Source organism: Vicia villosa, linkage group LG4 (genome assembly GCF_029867415.1).
Source record: "Vicia villosa cultivar HV-30 ecotype Madison, WI linkage group LG4, Vvil1.0, whole genome shotgun sequence".
Taxonomy (NCBI): Eukaryota; Viridiplantae; Streptophyta; class Magnoliopsida; order Fabales; family Fabaceae; genus Vicia; species Vicia villosa.
In genome coordinates this window covers 25,316,639-25,338,805 of record NC_081183.1, presented here as the reverse complement: position 1 = coordinate 25,338,805, position 22,167 = coordinate 25,316,639, and the positions used below count along the sequence as shown (strand labels likewise).

Sequence of the window (22,167 nt, the reverse complement as noted above, 5' to 3'; positions counted from 1 at the left end):
TCTTATTTAGATAATCTTTCTCTTGTTTCATAATCCTCCAATCAATTCAGTGCTCTTCTTTCTCATACACCCTTCCCTGCAGCCAATTCTCCATGTACGTTAGAATTTGGCTCATTTGGAGGTGATTTTTTTATGCTTCTTGAATCAGATTCTATTGAAATACTATTGTTTTGAGTTAATGGACTTACTTCCTGATCCACTTTATTCTTCATTTTGACAATCTCCATCTTCACCTAATGCATCTTGCTTCAATTCTTCTTCTATTCTTTTCCAATTCCAAATTTCTTTTTCTTCAAATACAACTTCTTTTCTAACTATGATCTTCTTTGAGAACGAGTCATATAACCTCCATGCCTTGGACTCATCACTGACTCCTAGGAAGACATATTTTCTACTCTTATTATCCAACTTACTCCTCGTTTGGTCTAATACGTGAACATGTGTTACACATCCGAAAATTCGAAAGTATTCCGCCACCAATTTTACACCACTTCATGCCTCTTCTGGGGTCTTGTTTTCAAATGTTGTTATTGGACACCTATTCTTAACAACACCGTCTCACAGCTTCAGGCAAAAGGATTTAGGAACTTTCTTCTCATTTAGCATGGAACAGACAACACATAATTTTCATGTTGTTCCTCTCTACAACCCTGTTCTATTGAGGAGTGTATGTTGTTGTTAGTTGTCAACTAATGCCCTGTGGTTGACAACATTCTCCAAACTCATTTGAGGTGAATTCACCACCACTGTCAGTTCTCGAACATGTTATGTGTACATCTATTTCCTTTTCAACATAAGTCTTGTAATTTTTTAATGTAACGAAAGATTATAATTTCTCATGTAAGAAATAAACCCAAATTTATGAGTAAAGTCATCAATAAAATTTAGGATATACCTATTGTAACTGTTTGAAGATGGTTAAATAGGACCATAGATATATGAGTGTACTAGCTGAAGTTGCTTTGATGCCCTCCAAGAACTCCTCCTTGGTACATGCTCTCTATGTTGTTTTCCTGTTAAGCATGTTATGCATATTTTCTTTGGAAGTTGTAATGAGGACAACCCAGTCACTATCTTTTTGAGAGAAAGTATCTTGAACCTCTTGTGATTCAAATGCCAAAAACAACAGTGCCATTTGTGAGCCTCCTTGTTTGATATATCTTTAGCTTATAGGCACTTAGAGTCATTTGATGCCATAGAGGCCAATAGATAAAACATTTTATTTCCACTCATTTCAGTTTGCATAATCACCCCCTCCTAGGATGAAATACTTTGTAGATGCCATCTTGTATTAGGATGTCCAACCCTTTCTCTTGAAGTTGTACTTTGCTTAATAAAAAAATGTTAAGCCCAAAATTTAAGAGTACCAAGTTATGACATTCAATTGTATCTTTATGCTTCCTTTTGCAGCTGTCATACCCCAATTTTGACCCTAAGATTACCCAATCATTTGCATTTAAATTATTAATCAAGATCACAATCTTGAGGTTGATTCTCTTTGTGTTGTGTTCACCTTGTCTTGGGGGATCATCAAGCATCCATGTTAATTTTGTTTGTGAATATTTCTTTCATATTATACTAACTAAAATACAAAAATATGTCTTCATCTTTCAAAGTTTTTTGTACAAGGCAGGTGTTTGAATCAAGTGCATCCACACCTCTCCTAAAAGCTAGGGTTTTGAGAAGTGATCCTCAATTATCTGGGCATTCATGAAAGCTAAATGGTTTAAGCTTCAAGACAGATATTCTTATCTTAGAATCTCTCCATCAAGCTTATGTAGCTTGATTCATCAAGAAACTTCATAGGTTCGTGTGTTTATTTCCATGTCTTCTTCAACAAGTTTCATCAAGCCATGAACTTCAAACTCAAATTTACTTCAAAATAATATCATTCTAAGGTCTTATGTACCTCCTCGTGCTTTATCATGCATTAAAAGTTCAAAGGATTTAAAGTTAACTCAAGAGGTTTGACCTAATTGGACAAGTTCTTGATCCTAGGATCACAAGGGCATAACCCCCTCAATTTTCAACATTCTTGAGTGCTTATTTTTGAAAAATACTTTCCTTGACATCATCAAAAAATTCTCTTCACAATTAAAGAAGAAATTTTGTGAAGAAAGTTATCAAGAGTTAGAAGACATTACAAGTCTCCTTTGAAAGTTAAGGAATTGCGTTCTAACTTCAAAGAATCATAACTTGACCAATTTTTATCATCTTGAGCCCATTATTTTTGCATAGTAATCTTGATTTAGTCTAATTTGATCCATATTTAAAGTTCAAGAGCAAAATTTAAGTGGAATATCATGTATGAAGAAGAAACATTATAGGTCATATTGGTATGCCTAGGGTTTAAGGCACATCTTGCAAGCAAAACTGACCTCAAGGCCAATTGGTGCAATTTTCACTTTCTCTTGCATAAATTTTTTACTTAGGCTTATTTCTCTATCCTCTACAACTTTCATGTTGGGACTTTTGGCAAATTCAAGCTCTAAGATGCACTTTTGACATATGCACCAAGGTGTTTGATGAAATGACCTCGCAAGGATGACATGTTTTTCCCCAACTTTCCAAGAGCATATTTCTCTCCTCAGTTGCCCAATTGATCCCATTCTTTTTGCATCATGTCCTATGTGATGAGAACAACATTTGGCTCAAGGAAGATTGAAAAACACACGAGCCAATTATGAAAGGCCTTGATTCAAAGTGGTGCACTCAAATGTGTCAAAAACTTAAAAAAATTTCTAAGTGTTCAACCAGTTTTTATCACCAACTTGATGGATTCATAACTTTCAACTCAGATCACCAAATTCTACCTTTATTGGCACATTATAAACCTTGTAGCAAGATCTTTCAAATGCAAAAAGAATGAGGTCATAAAGCTTCCTATCTTCAATGCCCCGTGGATTTAAAGTTGGTTACTTGAAGCTGAAGTTACATGACCAAACCGATTTGCACAAACCTCTAATTCTCAATTTAATCAAGCTTTGCACGTGTTTCTTTCACTAATTGCTTCTAATGAGATTCTCGAATTTGATTAGTACTCTAAAATGCAAGAATTGAGTTGAGTTTTGAGCAAATACAAGTTACACTTCTCATGCCTTCGGCCTTCACACGAATTCACTCAGTCCTTGATCATTTCACACGCTTTTTTATTCCATAAGCTTCCTTATAAATAGAGGATCATTCTCCTCTCATTTCCCAAGCTTTGAGAGCCAAAAAAACCCTGCTGCAACTCACACTACCCTCCACTGAAATTGAGATTTGAATTCAGTCTTTCCTTTAAATTCCCTTAAAATTCTTTGTTGAGTTAGCTTCATTGACACTTCCTGAAGCTAACCGAGCAAGAATTAAGCCTCAACTCTCCTTATATCAAGCTCACGAACTCCATTTTCAGAGCTACCTAAGTGAACTTCTACAGGTAGATTCTCCACCAATTCTCTTTAAAGTTGTTGCTACAGTGTAGCTCTCATTACTCTGATGCTCGTGGTATGATTTGTTTTAATTAGAAGTGAGTTATGCTTGTTTATTTTCAAATGAACTTCCGGCACAACGGAGTATAAAGTTGCTTCTTGATTCCACATTCATGCCATTAATAGCAACTACATACTGGACTTCGGAATCACCACCATCCATGCTACCGAGACCAAACTGAGTATCATCCAAATCATTTAACGAGAACAGGAACATCCGAAGCTTTAACGATCCTCTCCTTCTTTGTAGATCATGACATTCCTCCATCATATTCCGTAGATCCTCGTCAGACGTTACTGAAACTAGAGCATCGAGATCTTCTCCGGGGAGCTGATACTTTATTACTCGAGTCTCATTATAGATTGATGATATTTTCTGCATAAGCTCCGGCCAATTTATGTCCTTTCTAATTCTAATGATCCGTGTTTCACCCCCGACATATCTAAGCTTTCCATCACTCGGCCGCGGTAATATTCTACCACCAAAACTGCATAGAATCTTCATCCTTGATAAGCTGTCAGAAGATCCAGAAGAAGAAATACCGTGCAGGACTCGGTTGTTATCTTGATTAGTAGACGATGTTCTAGGAATTGTTCGTGCTGAGCCATAATTACTTCTTTCTTGATGTAAAGCAGAACTCCTTCTGTCAAACTCTTTCGGACCTTTTTCAATACTTGCAAGCATAGAAACATCGGAACCACTCTCAGATCCTTTATTGCCTAAAAGGCCTTTAAATTCCATATACCCTGTCGAGTAATTAGGATCTCCGACAACATTCGGAAACGAAGGCTTCTTGAGATTCACATTCACCCTGTCCCTCATGAACTCGAGAGCAAACTCCTCGCCAGTCTGTATGGAGAAATTATGTACAGGTTTATTTTCCGACACGTTAAAGGAAGGAGAAGGCCTTGTATTGGCATGCATGCCGTCCAGATGGTCCTGCAAACCCGGTTGCGGTGCAGAATGGAATTCCTCCTTTCGAGGCTCCATGGAATTATATGGATGTTTCTGCATTCTTGATCGTGTAATCAAACCATCGTTCGTAATATTGAATGCGGGAAATTACTGCAACGCCACAGTACTGAGAAAACACTAAACATCATGTAAATTCAATTTCCGAATCCCTTTGATAATACTACTTAGTTATCAAACAAATACGAAATTTTGAAATTTTTATCCATAGCAAAGATTTGAAGAGAAGCTTTGTTGATGCACCAGTTTATGTCACCATAATCAATGCATGAAGAAGCTTCCACAATCTTCAGAATTCTCAAGGCTGAGTACTTTATTTGAAGATCAAATTTCCATCAAAATCTCACCCTGGAAGAATGATGAAATACAGAAACTTTTTTAGAATGAACTTAAATGTAACAACAGATGATATAAACTATGAAGCACGGACACCAGAAACACAGACACTGAAACATCAACACAGGAAATAATTTGACGGTGTCAGACATCGACAGGGACACAGACACACTTTTTTTCAGAGGTGTCTTACTACAAACGATATAAACAACTATATTAAGGGAACAAACAATGTTATAAAAACCAACCGAACCAACGAGACCTCTAGGTCAAGGTTCAACCGTCTTAAACCACTAAAACTAAGACAAAACCGCAATCAAACCGCAAAAACAAATAAACCATTAGAACCTGGAAATTTACAGAACCACATGCAGTGAAGTAAAATCAAACCAGAAGCATTTTAAGAAGAAGCTCAAGGGTTGGAACATGGAAACCAACATAATCACTGAGTTACCAACATTTATCCTAAAAAACAACAAAAACCAAATCACATGCAAACATCATATAAAGCATAATTGAACAAACAATTTCAGTCATAATCACTTATCCAACTAAGAAAAGGATCTATAGATAATAAAATCCAAAATCAATTCAAGTCAACTCTAATCAGGATTACAAAATCCAAAATTCATCAAACTTCACTTCATCTTTTTCTAAATCAAAACACATCATACATCATCATAACCTCATAAATCAAGTTCAATTTCACTAACAGAAACATATAAAAAAAATCACAAAACATCAATCAAAAACAAAAACCAGAACAGGATGAAAATTCAACAGAATTACCTATCTGCATGGCTGAAAACATACCTCAAGAGGGTTCCAGAGTAACTGTAACAGCCATGGATTTGTATGTTGGAAAAAAGTAAAATCTGTATATCTGAAAAAGTATAAGCGAAAAGGAATCAAACTTTGTTTGTCTATACCATGTTTTATTTTTTGCTCTTATGAGTTGGAAACAATCTGAATCTAGTTGAAATTGAATGATACTTTTGGAACAAAATGACAGCACAACACACACACAATCACACAGAAACACTTTCTCTCTCTTCTGTCTCACACAGACACAAAACACTTTTGTTTCTCTCTCTATATCTGTGGAGTGTAGAAGCTCTTTGTGTTGCGTTTTGTGGAATAAAATAATTGTGTTTATGCTTACTTTATGTGATCATATATATAAAACATGTTTTACTTTCATTCATATGTTATATTGTCTATTTTCTTTCATTTAAATGCTTAATCTTGATTAGTTTTAAACTTATAAGTGTTTATAGATGTTTTACATATGATTTTACTCTTTTTTTTTCTTCTTTTTGATAATGTCAAATTGGAGAGAAGGATGTATATATTGTATTTTCACTTTGTCTCAATTCAAATACAGGTATACAAAAGGCAATGTGAATATAGAATTCAAGGATTCAACCATTAAGGGGGCATACTGATAGAACAAGATAGAATAAAATATGTTCATAATTATTGGATTTTGAGTATAACAAAGTACTTTAAGAATAATAGAATCTACTAACATTTGTTTAAGTGTGCAGATCATTAAGTTGCTATTTAACTAGGTCTTAATTAAGTTCATCAATATTCCACTAGACTACTCTCATCAATCACTAGGTGACCACATTCACCCATCTCATAACATAAACCACGCGTGTTCCATACAAAGCCCATTAGTTCACAATTCAAGCGAAGCGACTACTCGTCAGCGGTACACTCTGAGGTACCTTCGCGTCCAAGCATCACCATCTAAGTCATTTTCATAACGTGATTTATCTTTCTAAATCATTCAACTTGTCCTTAATCTTATTTCATCTCACTTTTCATCATAGTTAATTTAAATATTAAACATTCAAGGCAAACAACAATTCATAGTTCACAACATAAGCATAATAATTAATCACAATCATTGAGAATTATTTAACGTACGTGCATGATTTAATTCCAATAAAGAATAGAGTATTGGATTAGCATTCCAACGCATCCGACCGCGTATCATTTCGAGTTACGGAACTCAAGATACACTATTTCCTAAACTGTTAGAATTTCCATGACAACAGATTTTACTAAGCGAGAATCTATCTCGCTTAGCGAGCTTTGACAGAACATAAACACCAAAGCTATGTTTTAAACCTAACTTCTTCATCCTTTGACCCTCCAAACCATGCACAATCATGTCATAACATGCTTAAGCATTTCATATCATGAAATAAACGTTATTCTAATGTATCCGGCATCTTATCAATCAGAATTATGGTTCACGTTTTATGATGGAAACAAGGAATCAAAACATTTTTCAGCATAATAAAACCTTCGCTTAGTGCGGCCAACTAGGAACCCTAGTATAGTGTCGCTTTGTGAGCTTGCAGCGAGTCTCTGCAAGATAAGACATAATGTCTCTCTTCACAAAAGTTGGCCTACTCACTTAGCAAGGACAGGGCGAGACTTATCAAGATCTCGCCTAGCGAGATATCGCCAAGCGAGACAAGTAGCTCACTTAGCAAAAATAGAAACAACCGACTTCTGAGCAACATGAAGTATCGCTTAGCGAGAAACGCATGATAGAACCAATGAGAAAAGAAAACAGGAAGGGAACTAGAGGCCACACAACAACATATAGGAACTCAGTATGTCCTCCCTAATTACTCTATTAACCTCAATTGACAACAATTGACAACTAATATAGCACATAGGAACTCAGTATGTCCCAACTAACAACAATTAGAGCATTCAAGAGGATATGTGATATTACATCCTTTGGCAGATAAAAATTCCATCTGATTTTTGTTTAACTTCTACTCCAAGAAAATGCATCATTTTCTCCAAATCAGGCATATCAAACTCCAACATCATTGAATTTTTAAATTCATCACACATTGCTTTATCATTTCCAGTAAAAATTAAGTCGTCAACTTAAAGACTTACTATCAATGTTTTACCTTATTTTGAATTTGTGAACAATGTGTGTTCATTGAGGCATTTCTCAAAACCTTATTGTGCAAAGTAAGCTTCAATTCTACTATACCAAGCTTGTGTCGCTTGTTTGAGGCCATATAATTCCCTTCTCACCCTATAGAATTTCTCTTCTTCCCCTTTCTTTATGAATCCTTTAGGTTGCTACACAAACACTTCCTACTTGAGTTCACCGTGCAAAAAGGCATTCTTCATATCAAGTAGAAAAACCTCCCAACTAAATTGAGCAGCCATTGCAAGTATCACACGGATAGTGTCTAACTTTGCCACTAGAGCAAACACTTTAGTATAATATATTCCAAGGCGTTGTGCATGCCCTTTTGCCACCAATTTTGCTTTGAAATTCTCCAACTTCCCCTCTTCGTTAAGCATAGTTTTAAACACCCACTTGACTTTAACTTATGTAGCTCATTTCGATAGCGTAATAAGTTCCCAAGTCTGGTTCCTTTCAACGGCTTCAATTTCTACTGATATTGCTTCTCTCCATTTTTCACTTTTCATTGCTTTTTCAAATGAAATTGGATCATTTTCAATTACCATCATCATTATACTTAGATTTTCTTATTTAGATAATCTTTCTCTTGTTTCATAATCCACCAATCAATCCAGTGCTCTTCTTTCTCGTACACCCTTCCCCGCAGCCAATTCTCCTTGTATGTTAGAATTTGGCTCATTTGGAGGTCATTTTTTTATGTTTCTTGAATCAGATTCTATTGAAATACTATTGTTTTGAGTTGATGGACTTACTTCCTGATCCATTTTATTCTTCATTTTGACAATCTCCATCTTCACCTAATGCATCTTGCTTCAATTCTTCTTCTATTCTTTTCCAAATCCAAATTTCTTTTTCTTCAAATACAACTTCTTTGCTAACTATGATCTTCTTTGAGAACGGGTCATATAGCCTCCATGCCTTGGACTCATCACTGACTCCTAGGAAGACATATTTTCTACTCTTATCATCCAACTTACTCCTCGTTTGGTCCAATACGTGAACATGTGTTACACATCCAAAAATTTGAAAGTATTCCGCCACCGATTTTACACCACTTCATGCCTCTTATGGGGTCTTGTTTTCAAATATTGTTATTGGACACCTATTCTTAACAATACCATCTCACAGCTTCAGGCAAAAGGATTTAGGAACTTTCTTCTCATTTAGCATGGAACAGACAACACTCATAATTTTCATGTTCTTCCTCTCTGCAATCCTGTTCTATTGAGGAGTGTATGTTGTTGTTAGTTGTCAACTAATGCCCAGTGGTTGACAACATTCTCCAAACTCATTTGAGGTGAATTCAGCACCACTGTCAGTTCTCGAACATGTTATGTGTACATCTATTTCCTTTTCAACATAAGTCTTGTCATTTTTTAATGTAACGAAAGATTCTAACTTCTCATGTAAGAAATAAACCCAAATTTACGAGTAAAGTCATCAATAAAATTTAGGATATACCTTTTGTCACTGTTTGAAGATGGTTTAATAGGACCATAGATATATGAGTGTACTAGCTGAAGTTGCTTTGATGCCCTCCAAGAACTCCTCCTTGGTACATGCTCTCTATGTTGTTTTCCTGTTAAGCATGTTATGCATATTTTCTTTGGAAGTTGTAACGAGGACAACTCAGTCACTATCTTTTTGAGAGAAAGTATCCTGAGCCTTTTGTGATTCAAACGCCAAAAACAACAGTGCCATTTGTGAGCCTCCTTATTTGATATATCTTTAGCTTATAGGCACTTAGAGTCATTTGATGCCATAGAGGCCAATAGATAAAACATTTTATTTACACTCATTTCAGTTTGCATAATCACCCCCTCCTAGGATGAAATACTTTGTAGATGCCATCTTGTATTAGGATGGCCGACCCTTTCTCTTGAAGTTGTACTTTGCATAATAAAAAAATGTTAAGCCCAAACTTTAAGAGTACTAAGTTATGACATTCAATGGTATCTTTATGCTTCCTTTTGCAGCTGTCATACCCCAATTTTTGACCCTAAGATCACCCAATCATTTGCATTTAAATTATTAATCAAGATCACAATCTTGAGGTTGATTCTCTTTATGTTGTGTTCACCTTGTCTTGGGGGATCATCAAGCATCCATGTTAATTTTGTTTGGGAATATTTCTTTCATATTATACTAACTAAAATAAAAAAATATGTCTTCATCTTTCAAAGTTTTTTATACAAGGCGGGTGCTTGAATCAAGTGCATCCACACCTCTCTTAAAAGCTAGGGTTTTGAGAAGTGATCCTCAATTAACTGTGCATTCATGAAAGCTAAATGGTTTAAGCTTCAAGACAGATATTCTTATCTTAGAATCTCTCCATCAAGCTTATGTAGCTTGATTCATCAAGAAACTTCATAGGTTCGTGTGTTTATTTCCATGTCTTCTTCAACAAGTTTCATCAAGCCATGAAATTCAAACTCAAATTTACTTCAAAATAATATCATTCTAAGGTCTTATGTACCTCCCCGTGCTTTATCATGCAAGAAAAGTTGAAAGGATTTAAAGTTAACTCAAGAGGTTTGACCTAATTGGACAAGTTCTTGATCCTAGGATCACAAGGGCATAACCCCCTCAATTTTCAACATTCTTGAGTGCTTATTTTTGAAAAATACTTTCCTTGACATCATCAACAAATTCTCTTCACAGGTAAAGAAGAAATTTTGTGAAGAAAGTTATCAAGAGTTAGAAGACATTACAAGTCTCTTTTGAAAGTTAAGGAATTGTGTACTAACTTCAAAGAATCATAACTTGACCAATTTTTATCATCTTGAGCCCATTATTTTTGCATAGTAATCTTGAGTTAGTATAATTTGATCCATATTTAAAGTTCAAGAGCAAAATTTAAGTGGAATATCATGTATGAAGAAGAAACATTATAGGTCATATTGGTATGCCTAGGGTTTAAGGCACATCTTGCAAGCAAAACTGACCTCAAGGCCAATTGGTGCAATTTTCACTTTCTCTTGCATAAATTTTGTACTTAGGCTTATTTCTCTATCCTCTACAACTTTCATGTTGGGACTTTTGGCAAATTCAAGCTCTAAGATACACTTTTGGCATATGCACCAAGGTGTTTGATGAAATGACCTCGCAAGGATGACATGTTTTTCCCCAACTTTCCAAGAGCATATCTCTCTCTCCTCAGTTGCCCAATTGATCCCATTCTTTTTGCATCATGTCCTATGTGATGAGAACAACATTTGGCTCAAGGAAGATTGAAAAACACACGAGCCAATTATGAAAGGCCTTGATTCAAAGTGGTGCACTCAAATGTGTCAAAAACTTAGAAAATTTTCTAAGTGTTCAACCAGTTTTTATCACCAACTTGATGGATTCATAACTTTCAACTCAGATCACCAAATGCTACCTTTCTTGGCACATTGTAAACCTTGTAGAAAGATCTTTCAAATGCAAAACGAATGAGGTCATAAAGCTTCCTATCTTGAATGCCCCGTGGATTTAAAGTTGGTTACTTGAAGCTGAAGTTACATGACCAAACCGATTTGCACAAACCTCTAATTCTCAATTTAATCAAGCTTTGCACGTGTTTCTTTCACTAATTGCTTCTAATGAGATTCTCGAATTTGATTAGCACTTTAAAATGCAAGAATTGAGTTGAGTTTTGAGCAAATACAAGTCACACTTCTCATGCCTTCGGCCTTCACACGAATTCACTCAGTCCTTGATCATTTGACACGCTTTTTTATTCCATCAGCTTCCTTATAAATAGAGGATCATTCTCCTCTCATTTCCCAAGCTTTAAGAGCCAAAAAAACCTGCTGCAACTCACACTACCCTCCACAAAAATTGAGATTTGAATTCAGTATTTCCTTTAAATTCCCTTAAAATTCTTTGTTGAGTTAGCTTCATTGACACTTCCTGAAGCTAACCGAGCAAGAATTAAGCCTCAATTCTCCTTATATCAAGCTCAAGAACTCCATTTTCAGAGCTACCTAAGTGAACTTCTACAGGTAGATTTTCCACCAATTCTCTTTAAAGTTGTGGCTACAGTGTAGCTCTCATCACTCTGATGCTCGTGGTATGATTTGTTTTAATTGGAAGTGAGTTATGCTTGTTTATTTTCAAATCCCATTTCAAATGATCTTCTAGTTTTTTCCAAAATGACTGAGCTACAATTCAAATAAATGTTTCGCGGGGGTATGTTTGTCTTCGTCTTGATGAGACGAAGCGAATGACATAGGTCTGAGCTCCTGATTTTATAATTTTTGGAGGATAAGTTCAGGGTGGCTGGAGGTTGAAGACGATGACGTGTTCGTCTTCAACCAATGACAAAAAGTCACGCATTATTTTCAAACGTTTTTTAAATGTGATTCCATTTGTTATTCACTAAGGACCATGATATGCACATCGCGCCAAATCCAATGGATTTGATTACTAATGCATTTTGACATTAATCAGATAGTCTACATTATTTTGCTTTTATTTTATTTTTTAAATTTGATTTAACTTCAAAAATTAATAACTCTTTCATTTTAATTCCCAAAAGTACCATTGTTTTTGCTAAAATTTTCTCTTCTTTTTCTCTTTCTGATTTATATTTTTCCATATTTTTATTTTTGGTTTTATTATTTTTCTTGATTTTTGCTTTGTTAGCTTAATTTTAATTGGTTTAAAATTGTTTTCTGACTTTCAAAAATTATGAAAAAAATTTGTCAACACTTGTTGCCTTGTGTTTGACCTATGATAACTTTTTGGGATTTTTGTTTGATGTTATGATACCATTTATATATTTCATCACAAATTTCCAATTAATTAATCATTTTTGGTCATTTTAAATTTGTTTTTTGAGTTTGAAAAATTATGAAACCTTTTTCTAAAAATCATAGATAATTTTCCTGATTTTATTATGGTCTTGTGAGAAATTTATTTGGTGTTGTCATACTCCTTAAGTATTTCATCAATAACTTCTTACTTATGGACCATTTTAAATTTCTTTTTCTTGTTTAAATAAAAGTTTTTGTTTCTTTGTGATTGGTTCTGATTTTATGAATATTTTGTGGTACCTTAACTCAACTTCATTAATATCATTGGATCTAGGTTGTTGATAGGTTTGAAAGAACCAAATCCATAATATTAGATGAATGATATTAATGATAGTTTGAGTCTTCTTTCATCTTTTTCTTCTTTGATTAGTGGGTGTAAGTCTTGTTTGGATTCATGGTGTAGAGGTTTTGATTCTATCAATCCTCTGATGAATCATCACGATGAAATCCCATAAAAATCAATAAGAATTCATCTGGACATTGGGGTTCTAATTCTAATCCATTTCTTCTCTTTTTTTCCTTCTTTGTCCCGTATCGGAGAATGATCATTTGTGGCCTAAACTCATGTTTACAACCCCAAGGATGGTTGACTATTTGACATTTGGTTCAAAAACTTTGAAAGCTTGTTGTGTAGAGGCTTTGATTCTATCAATCTTCTGACAAGTTTTCATAAACTTTGACTTAAGTTTAATGGTTATCCATTATTGATCATTCAAGCTAACTACTAACTACTAATTACTAACAATTAACATCTAACTTGTACTTTATATTTCTTTTATTATCTTCTTATTTTTTATGCTTTGTGCTTTACATTACCATCTACCATTCATCATCATGTTTATGTTTATGTACTTTTTCCTTTTGTCCACTGGGATACATGTTTATGTTTATGCACTTCTCTTTTGCCCGCTTGGACCATACTTTTATTTTGTGCTTAAGACATTAATAATCAAACTTGAACCTTAAAAGACTTAATGAGGACTTGGACTTTGGTTACTTTACCCTAAGCTTGGAGGATGGACTATTGGACTGAGACCTTGCTTGTGATTGTATTCTATTTATATTCTGGAAGTGTTTGGAGGTTATTCCAAGGCATTAGGTTATTTCTCTTTGTGTGTGCAGCTGGTTCTGTAAAAGTCCTTGATGTTTAATTCCAAAGCATTGTGATTGAGAATTCATCTGTATACAGCTGTTACTCTGGCCAATTTTTATCTCAAGTTCTTATGGTGCATTTTCCAAAGCTTGTTGCAAGTTACACATGGATATGTTATGTTCATCTGGATCTTATGTTTGGTATTGTGTTTTCTTGATTATAGTTTAAATCCAAAGGATGGGATCTACATTAACTCTTTAATGTCAAGTGTTGGCTTCTTATTTGGTTAGAATGTTCTTGTCCTTAGCTGTGTACTTTATGCTTTAGGGTAGTCCCTTCATCTCCTCCCATCTTCTTTGATTTTCAAAATCTTCTCCCTTTTAAAAAAAACCTTCTTGTGTTTGCAAACTTCTTCTAAAAATCTTTCTTTAAAATATATTTTGCTCTTAGTGGCTTTTCTTTCAAAGTTTAGACATGATTAATTATTGTAGTGAGATGTAAATCCCCAAAGTCTTGATATTGATTGATATGATGGAACCTTTTTCATTTGAAAGAGTCAGTGGCATACTTGTTGATTTATCCAAGTTGAACCCCAAGTTGAAGCCCTTCTTTCATTTGTGATGCAAAGGATCCATTTGTTCTCATGTTCAAGATAATTGGTTGAGTATTCTCTTCTATGACGATAAAGTGTTTATTCAAGTTTTTTTTTTAAAATCTTTTGTTTCCCTTTTAAGTGGAACTACATTTGCTCTGACTTCTCCGTTGCACTGAGGAGGTAGGTAGACACAAAATGTAATGTCTTGTCGAGCATAGTTTTAAAACAAACCCTTTCTTTGCACATAATTCATTTCCTTTAACGCACAGATTTTCAAAAAGGTTCCTGTAGAGTACCACAAATGTAAGGAGTACTAACATCTTCCCCTTACATAATCAACACTCGTACCTAAGATATCTGTTTTTGTTGTTTTTGATTTAAAAAACTTCTCTGAATTTATTTCACTCTTTTCCCATTTCCTTTAGAAACAATAAAGTGCGGTGGCGACTTTCACTAAAATAATGAATCAAGTCAATCCAATCGCTTTGATCTCAATTTTCCCCCGCTACAACAGCCACGACCATCCTTGTATTATTTCCAAGCTTCACTGATCGATTGAGTTCTTCCAGATATGAGAATCAGTCTTTGTTTCCTGTCATATGATTATTGCAACTCGAGTCAAGGAACCATATCTCTTCTTTCTTTGTATGTTGAGTTCATAATACAAGAACAAGAATTCTTCTTTTTCCTCAATATAATTTGCATTATTTTTTCAGTGAAGACATTCATATTGAAAATGTCCCAACTTATGACCTTTGAAGCATTCAATAATTACTTTATTTAGAGGTTGTCATTTTAGACTGAGGTTGTCATTTTAGACTATCTGTGTTTAACTCACTCTTTGGATCAGGCCCCTTATGAAACTCAGATACCAATTGTTAAAACAGAAGCTTTTGTTAATGTTAAGTTATTCTATTCAATAATTTGAGGATCATATATAACCGACAACAAAAACAGAAATAAATAAATGCACCACCCATGATGTTCTAACGCACCATGAGTGGGAAAGTTAAATTAAACTATCTCCTAAAAAATCAGCTAAATATAAAGCCAAGTCAGAATGAATAGAGATTAATTCTAGGGACTAATTCAAAATTAAACAGATTCCTAATATATCTAACAAAAAATTGTCTATATATAAAGACACACTTATATACAAGCAAATACTGGAAAATCTTCCTATACTTATACAACACTTATTAATACTTTTCCAACAAATAGCGTTCTAATTTTTCCAATTAAATTTACTTTTTTAATAAGAACTCGAGAAAATAGAAAATAAACAAAGATTAAGCTGATTTGATTTTGAGAAGAGGAAACTACAAAAAAACTATTTAAATTTTAAACAGCTAAATCATTCTGAACTTCTGTGAATGTAGTTTAGTTTATAACAATACTTCAATCAGCCCATGGACTTTTGACATACAAAATTCATCAAATACTTCCATGGATGATGACCAATCAATGAACCATCAATTTTCATATTAAAAAAAAGAAAGCATCCATGCCTATAATAATGGCAAAAGATAGAAACAAACACTACACCACCATGCATTTGTTTCAATCATTTGGATGCCTTGTGGCCTGGTGATTTGGCCTGGCTAGCCGTCGATGACATAATACGCAAACGACTCGCTATTTCTGTGAAGGATGGCCTAGCTGCTGGATTTGGGGCCCAGCATTGCTCCATCAGTGTCCTCCATTCAAGATCACAATAATTCGGAATTGTTGGTCTTAGTGTGTTGTTAACAATTCCACCTGCATAAACATAAAGATAGTCGACAATATCGACAAACCGAGTGGTTAGCTCAAATGGTCAATGAGCTTCGGTTAAGGTCGAATTGATCGGGAGCATAAGAAAATGATTGTACCTATGATTGCACCGTAGTGCATATTTGCGTATGGCTCCTCGCCCGTAAGAATCTCCCATAGTACTATGCCAAAGGAGAACACATCAACCTATACAAATCCGAATTCAATATCAAAAAACCAAAACATATTTGTAGCAAATAAAGTAATTAGTTTAGAATTTTGACAGTTCAAAATTCTACCTTTTCTGAGACCTTGCTGCTGCTACCATTCAGCAGTTCCGGTGCCATCCACGGTAGAGTGCCCCGCACCCCACCGGAAACTAAGGTATTTCGTTTAATTTTCGACAAACCAAAATCACCAACCTGAGAAAGAAAAAGAAAACAAATTTTCTCAGCCTTGTCACAGCATATACGTTAAATGTACAAATTTTAAAGCTCGTGGAAAATAGAATAAAAAGTCTCAGCTTCGTTTGGAACCTTGCATATTGGCCGTAAAGGATCTTTTAAGTTTACAAGTAAATTGTCGCATTTTAAGTCGAAATGCACAATGTTTTTCGAATGCAAATACTCCATTCCAAAAGCTGCATCCATTGCAATTATCAGTCTCTTGCGACGATCGAGCTGCCTGCAACGAAAAATCATGCCACAATTCATAGAGTCAAATCCACTCGTTAAACATGATGAGCGATTCATCATCATACACTCTCTTTATGACTCTTATTCAATATGCATTACCTATCCTTGCGAAGCAATACATGCCTAAGAGAACCATCAACCATATACTCCGTAACAGTTGCCATTGTTCCTCCCGGTCCATTCTGCACCACGCCATAAAATGCCACCACATTCGGATGGTGAAGCTTGGAAAGAATGTCAGCTTCCCGCCAGAACTCAACAGTCTGAAAAAGAAGCAGATATGGTTTCATTTCACATCTCTTAAAAATTATCGTTATTACTGAAGCACTTTCCAGAAACTGCGATAAGATTATAGTTACCAATCTCTCTTGCTCAGACGACCGACCGGTGAAGCAAGTTTTCTTTATTCTCTTAATGGCAACATCTGTTCCTCGCCATTTTCCATGATATACAGTTCCGAAGGTACCAGAACCTAGTTCCTTCAGCTCCTCAAGATCTTCATTCATTATGACCTACAATTCGCATCAGAAAAACAATGATATTTCTTTTACAACATCTTATCTAAATTGTTTGAAATGCAACATTAGCTCAAAATAAAACAGATGCGAAAAACGCAAACAGAACACCCGAGATTTATCAGAGATTTCAACCAATTGTGTCTATGTCTCCAATTCACACAGAAGTAAATTTGCACAAGAAAAAATGAACATTTTACCTGCAATGTATTCATATCAAATTCTTCTAAAGAAGGATCAAGAGGAGGTAGACTGTTATTTTTCTTTTCAAACTTCTCAACCTAAGTTAAAGCGATAAGAAATTATGTCAGCAAGCATATACGAATATTTGTAAGATTCTCAATCAAGAAAATACTAAAACGTACCTCATAGTGTGACTCTTGTGCTCTTAGGTTATCCAACATAGCATCGAATTGCATACTTTCAGTGTCATTAATTTGGGACGGATCATAATTTGTTTTCAGACCAGTAATTTCGGTTCCGTTTTCTCCATGCAAGTCTTTCTGAATTTCATCGCCAAAATTGAGATGGAATTCTGCACGGTTTAGAGGAACTTCATCAGTTGTTAAAGGTGTAACGTGTTGAGCTCTATTATCTCCAACTATAGCAGGTGAAAAACCAAGATGATCCTGATCAATAAGAGATGCGTTATCGTTATCAATCCCGTCCTGCGCTAATTTTTGAAAATATGACCAACTTCTAGGTTCGTGATTCTCCATGTTTATGCTTAAACCGATTCCATCAGAAGCTAATGGATGTTGACTAGAGGAATCTTCTTCTAGTATTGCTTTGGAGAAGATATCGTTAAGCAACTCGCGGGGGAATCTATCATTGATATCAATGAGAATGTCACCTTGTGCTTGCGAATCAACTTTTGCAGTTGCGTTTGCGTTCAAAGGAACGGGTAGTGCTTGATTGTTAAAATCGTCATTTGATTCTTTCACAGAGGTCTCACCCCAATCAACATCGGGAAGATTGGCAGCTGGATCATGATACCGAGCAGAGATATCTGATTTACCTTCAAGCGGAGATTTTTTATGGTTTTCTGTTTCCAACGTAACAGCATTGTCCTTATTTAAGATATCTTCAGTTCCTTTTCCATCTGTATGCAAAGGCTTCGATGTGATGTTCAATTCCTCAGCTAGATTCGACAGATTTCCGTCATGCAAGTTGTTTCCAGAGTCTATAGCTGAATCCTGTGAGTTGACCCTAGAAAGTAAATCTGAAACGTGAAACTGAGAATTCTGCGCATCATCCGACTTTGAAGACCGATTCAGCGATTCCACTTGCTTCCTTGGAGCTCTTTCTGAATAATAGACTCTTTTAGGAAGAGGAGGAGGGTGAAGACAACTTAAGTCAACTGCATTGGACCGGGAATCAGCATAAGGAGCACCGGAAGTAGAAGAAGATTCGTCATAATCCTGGAGCTGGTTCGTTCTTGGAGGCAATGAATGTCCCTCTGGCGCAGTAACTACAGCCGATGCTTCCGAAAAATCATTTTGTGAGTAACCGTCAAACAGTTGGGAAGGAGACGGGGATAGTGTTTCTGAATTTTGTACTTGTAATCCACTAGGTGGGTGACCTTCATTTAAAACCCCTTGTTGAATATTCGGCATATAAGGCATCATATTAATAGGACTCTCTTCAATAAAAGGTTTATAAGAAGGATTAACAACGCCATGATGCATAAGATATTGACCATGACCATGACCATGACCATGACCATTCGGTTCACCGTGGTGCATCATTTGATCAGGGTAAAACATCGGATACATTTCGTAAGAATTTGAGGAAGCTGGTAGCCCTGGTTGAGAAAAATGAGTAGGCAACGATGAGTCAAAATTGTTTGTCAAGGGAGCACTGCCCTGCCTGTCAATATTTTGCCCGCCCAATTCATTTACATCGTTTGCAGAATAGCTGAAACCGGCCATAGTTGAGTTTTTTCTCGATTCCAAGTCCATGCCATTAACAGCAATAACATACTGGATTTCAGAATCATCGCCCATCGAGGTGAGACCAAACTGAGCATCCTCTAAGTCACTGATAGAGAACAAAAACATCCTAAGCTTCTGTGATCCTTCTCTATCTTCTAGATGATTACATTCTTCCATCATATTCTGCAAATCCTCGTCGGATGACACAGATACCAAAGCATCGAGTTCTTCCCCGGGAAGCTGGTACTTAATTGTATGAACCTGGTTATATATTAGCAACGCTTTCTGAATGAGCTCGTGATAAGATACGTCCTTTCTTAAACGGAGAATCCGTGTATGGCCTCCTACATACCTTAGCTTTCCATCAGATGGTCGCGGTAATATTCTACCGCCGAAGCTGCAAAGAAACTTCATCATCGTCGATGAGTTATAGTAACTCTCAGAAGAGCCATATCCTTGGACAAACTGCCTGTTGTCCTGATTCATTGACGTTCTTGGTATCGATCGAATTGATCCATAGTTGCTTCTGTCTCCAAGAAACGACGTGTTCGTTCTATCAAACTCTTTAGGATATTTCTCCATCATTGATAGCATGGAAATGTCTGATCCAGTTTCAGATCCTGCGTGACTGATGCCTAAAATTCCTTTCAGTTCCATATACCCTGTGGTATAATTCGGATCACCGACATTCGTAAACACAGGCTTCCCGGGATTCGACCTATCTCTCATAAACTCAAGAGCGAATTCCTCGCCCGTCTGTATCGAGAAATGATGTACAGGTTTAGCTTCTGATGCATTGAGGTCATACGGTCTTCTACTCGGATAAACTTCATTCATATGGTCCTGCATTACTGACTGTGATCCAGGCTGGTATTCATTTCTAGGATCCATTCTTTCCTATAAAACGCTTTCTAGAGTCTCGATTGTTGAATCACGCCATCATTTGTCTTCTCTATAGAAGAAGAATTCATTAAATGTTTGAGCCAAAAGAAGTTCTGAACTTTTAGTAACTGACCAGTGAAGTCACTATATTTGAAGCTTCATTGGCAATCTTGGAAACTCTCAAGAACTGTTGTACCTATAAAGAAACTTCGCTGTAAACAGAACGGAATCAAGACAACTTTTAGCAACAAATTAACATGCAATAAGATACATTCATGTTAAAGTGAGTTGAACAAAAAGTTTGATAAAAATTTAGTGAATGATTTATGTGTAGAGACACATTCATGTTAAAGTGAGTTGAACAAAAAATTTGAGACTCAAAATCAATTGTTGAGGCAAAAGCTCTAAATTATAACTTTAAATTAGAATTACTTCTACGCGAGAACATCAAAACATGTTGGACTAGAATAATTTAATTGGGCCTAAAAAGGGTCGGTCCATGATAAAACAATCCAAATTAAACGCAAACACAATGGGCGAGCACCCGAAGCTGGCCTGGTCACCCGGTCAGGCTTGATCGCCCAATTGGACTTGGGTCACCCGCCAAACTGGTATCCACGACCTCTTTTGCCTATCAAACTTGGCCCATCAAATCAATAATGGTCTGAAGACATTGGTAAGAGGAGAAACTGTCTCACTCACAATTCAAGGAAGAATCAGTCTTCCCCACTTCCACATCTCAGTTAAAGGAATGAAGGAAAACCGCTAGCCCGGCCCAAGGAATTTCTTACAAATACTCAAATTCATGAATGAGGGAGGGGATCATGAAATTCCCTCAGAAACACACATAGGAGCTCTCCACAACCCTTGTGTGGATAAGCTCTCAACGCATCACAAACCCTAAACCTCAAACAAACCCTACACAACTAGGAGTTGTCCACTATACTTTTTTAGCAAGTACATGTCAAAATCGATTTTACCTTACCGCCACCAGTGGAACCAAACACACACAATGTTTTCAAGTATTAAATTACACAAACCATTTTAACCTCTCAAAGACCTTAAAACCAAACTTAACAAACCAAATTCATTCAGGGGCAAATCAGGAAACTACAAACAACCTTATGAAACACCACCAGAACAAAACAAATCCAATAAAAGTTGACAAATATAGTCAAAATAGAAATACCCTCATAAACAAAATCAAAACCCTCCATCTAGATTTCTAAACCCAAGATATCCATCCAATCTAGGGTTCCTCCTATTCTTTTTCAACTTCATTCACATCACAATGGAGCAAACAGAAACATATTAACAAAAAACAAACAGAACACAAAACTGAATCTACCTACAACAACCCAATGAATCAAAAACACCAAAAAATCAAAACTTTCACATACCCATTTGCTCTACCTTCAAAAAGACGCACCTAGATGAAAAAAAACACATTTTTCAATTTTCATACATCAAAAACAAGAGCTTTCAGAGAAAAACAAAACTGACCCAAGTTGCGGTTCTCTGGCAATTACGCAATGAAATTGTAGTTGAAGTTGTTGTTGTTGTTGTTTGTGTAGAAAAAGACGGTCCTTTCACTTTCTGTGTAGTACCAGCAATTTGCACCCACCGTCCTTCTCGTATTTGTTGGTGCCGAAAGTTATTAAATTTGGAGTATTTTATTACTAGATTTAGTCAAACGAGAAAAATCCAACCTTGCTCTTTAATTAGTAATAATGGGGATGATGAAGTAACGGGTAATCCAATTACAAAATTCAGGAACAAATCAATTCATATATATATATTATTACATCTATCTAGCTCTAGATCTAGTATTTTATTTGACTTTTTATATAACTTTTTTTCATTTTTTTTTGTATAGTAATGAAAATTTAGTGTGGGGATGGTGCTCACTTTAATGTAATGGAAGGGTTGGAAATGAGTACTAGCAAATATATGAATCATGTGAAATTGGTTTTGATTTGGTTTGGATTTGATTTTTCTTTAAATTTGATAGAAAAAATTCATTTTGATATAGATTTGATTTTTCTTCAAATTTGATAGAGAAAATTCGTTTTGGTTTTGATTTAGTTCGGTTTGATTTTTTTTCAAGTTTGATTTTTCTTCAAGTTTGATGGAATAAATTTGTTTTAAT

At 35.5% G+C, this 22,167-nt stretch overlaps 2 protein-coding genes across 5 annotated transcripts; both read right to left on the bottom strand.

Moving 5' to 3' along the window:
* Window positions 1–3,513: 3,513 nt before the first annotated feature.
* Window positions 3,514–5,889, bottom strand: LOC131596911 (uncharacterized). The gene is made up of 2 exons (XM_058869646.1): window positions 5,569–5,889; window positions 3,514–4,791 (listed from the first exon to the last, which is right to left on the bottom strand). Exon 2 carries the CDS (start codon window positions 4,483–4,485, stop codon window positions 3,514–3,516), a length of 972 nt encoding a protein of 323 aa, XP_058725629.1. The 5' UTR covers window positions 4,486–4,791; window positions 5,569–5,889.
* Window positions 5,890–15,431: 9,542 nt separating this feature from the next.
* On the bottom strand, window positions 15,432–21,794 carry LOC131594651 (uncharacterized). Of its 4 annotated transcripts, none has more exons than XM_058866832.1 (10): window positions 21,522–21,794; window positions 21,419–21,447; window positions 17,568–20,230; window positions 17,403–17,483; window positions 17,047–17,199; window positions 16,787–16,950; window positions 16,529–16,676; window positions 16,292–16,414; window positions 16,112–16,199; window positions 15,432–15,998 (listed from the first exon to the last, which is right to left on the bottom strand). In XM_058866832.1, the coding sequence occupies exons 3-10, from the start codon at window positions 20,025–20,027 to the stop codon at window positions 15,805–15,807; spliced, it is 3,411 nt and encodes a 1,136-aa protein (XP_058722815.1). In that variant the 5' UTR covers window positions 20,028–20,230; window positions 21,419–21,447; window positions 21,522–21,794; the 3' UTR covers window positions 15,432–15,804. The 4 variants fall into 4 exon arrangements, with proteins under 4 accessions (XP_058722815.1, XP_058722816.1, XP_058722814.1 ...); XM_058866833.1 differs by having other exon boundaries at window positions 17,568–20,214; XM_058866831.1 differs by lacking the exon at window positions 21,419–21,447.
* Window positions 21,795–22,167: the final 373 nt, after the last annotated feature.

Coding starts and splice junctions, on each gene's coding strand:
- LOC131596911 (XM_058869646.1), bottom strand. CDS start 4,485: ATGCAGAAACATCCATATAATTCCATGGAGCCTCGAAAGGAGGAATTC.
- LOC131594651 (XM_058866832.1), bottom strand. CDS start 20,027: ATGGATCCTAGAAATGAATACCAGCCTGGATCACAGTCAGTAATGCAG. Junction 16,951..17,046: donor CGTCTGAGCAAGAGAGATTG/GTAACTATAATC, acceptor CTTCTTTTTCAG/ACTGTTGAGTTCTGGCGGGA. Junction 15,999..16,111: donor GCACTACGGTGCAATCATAG/GTACAATCATTT, acceptor ATGTTTATGCAG/GTGGAATTGTTAACAACACA.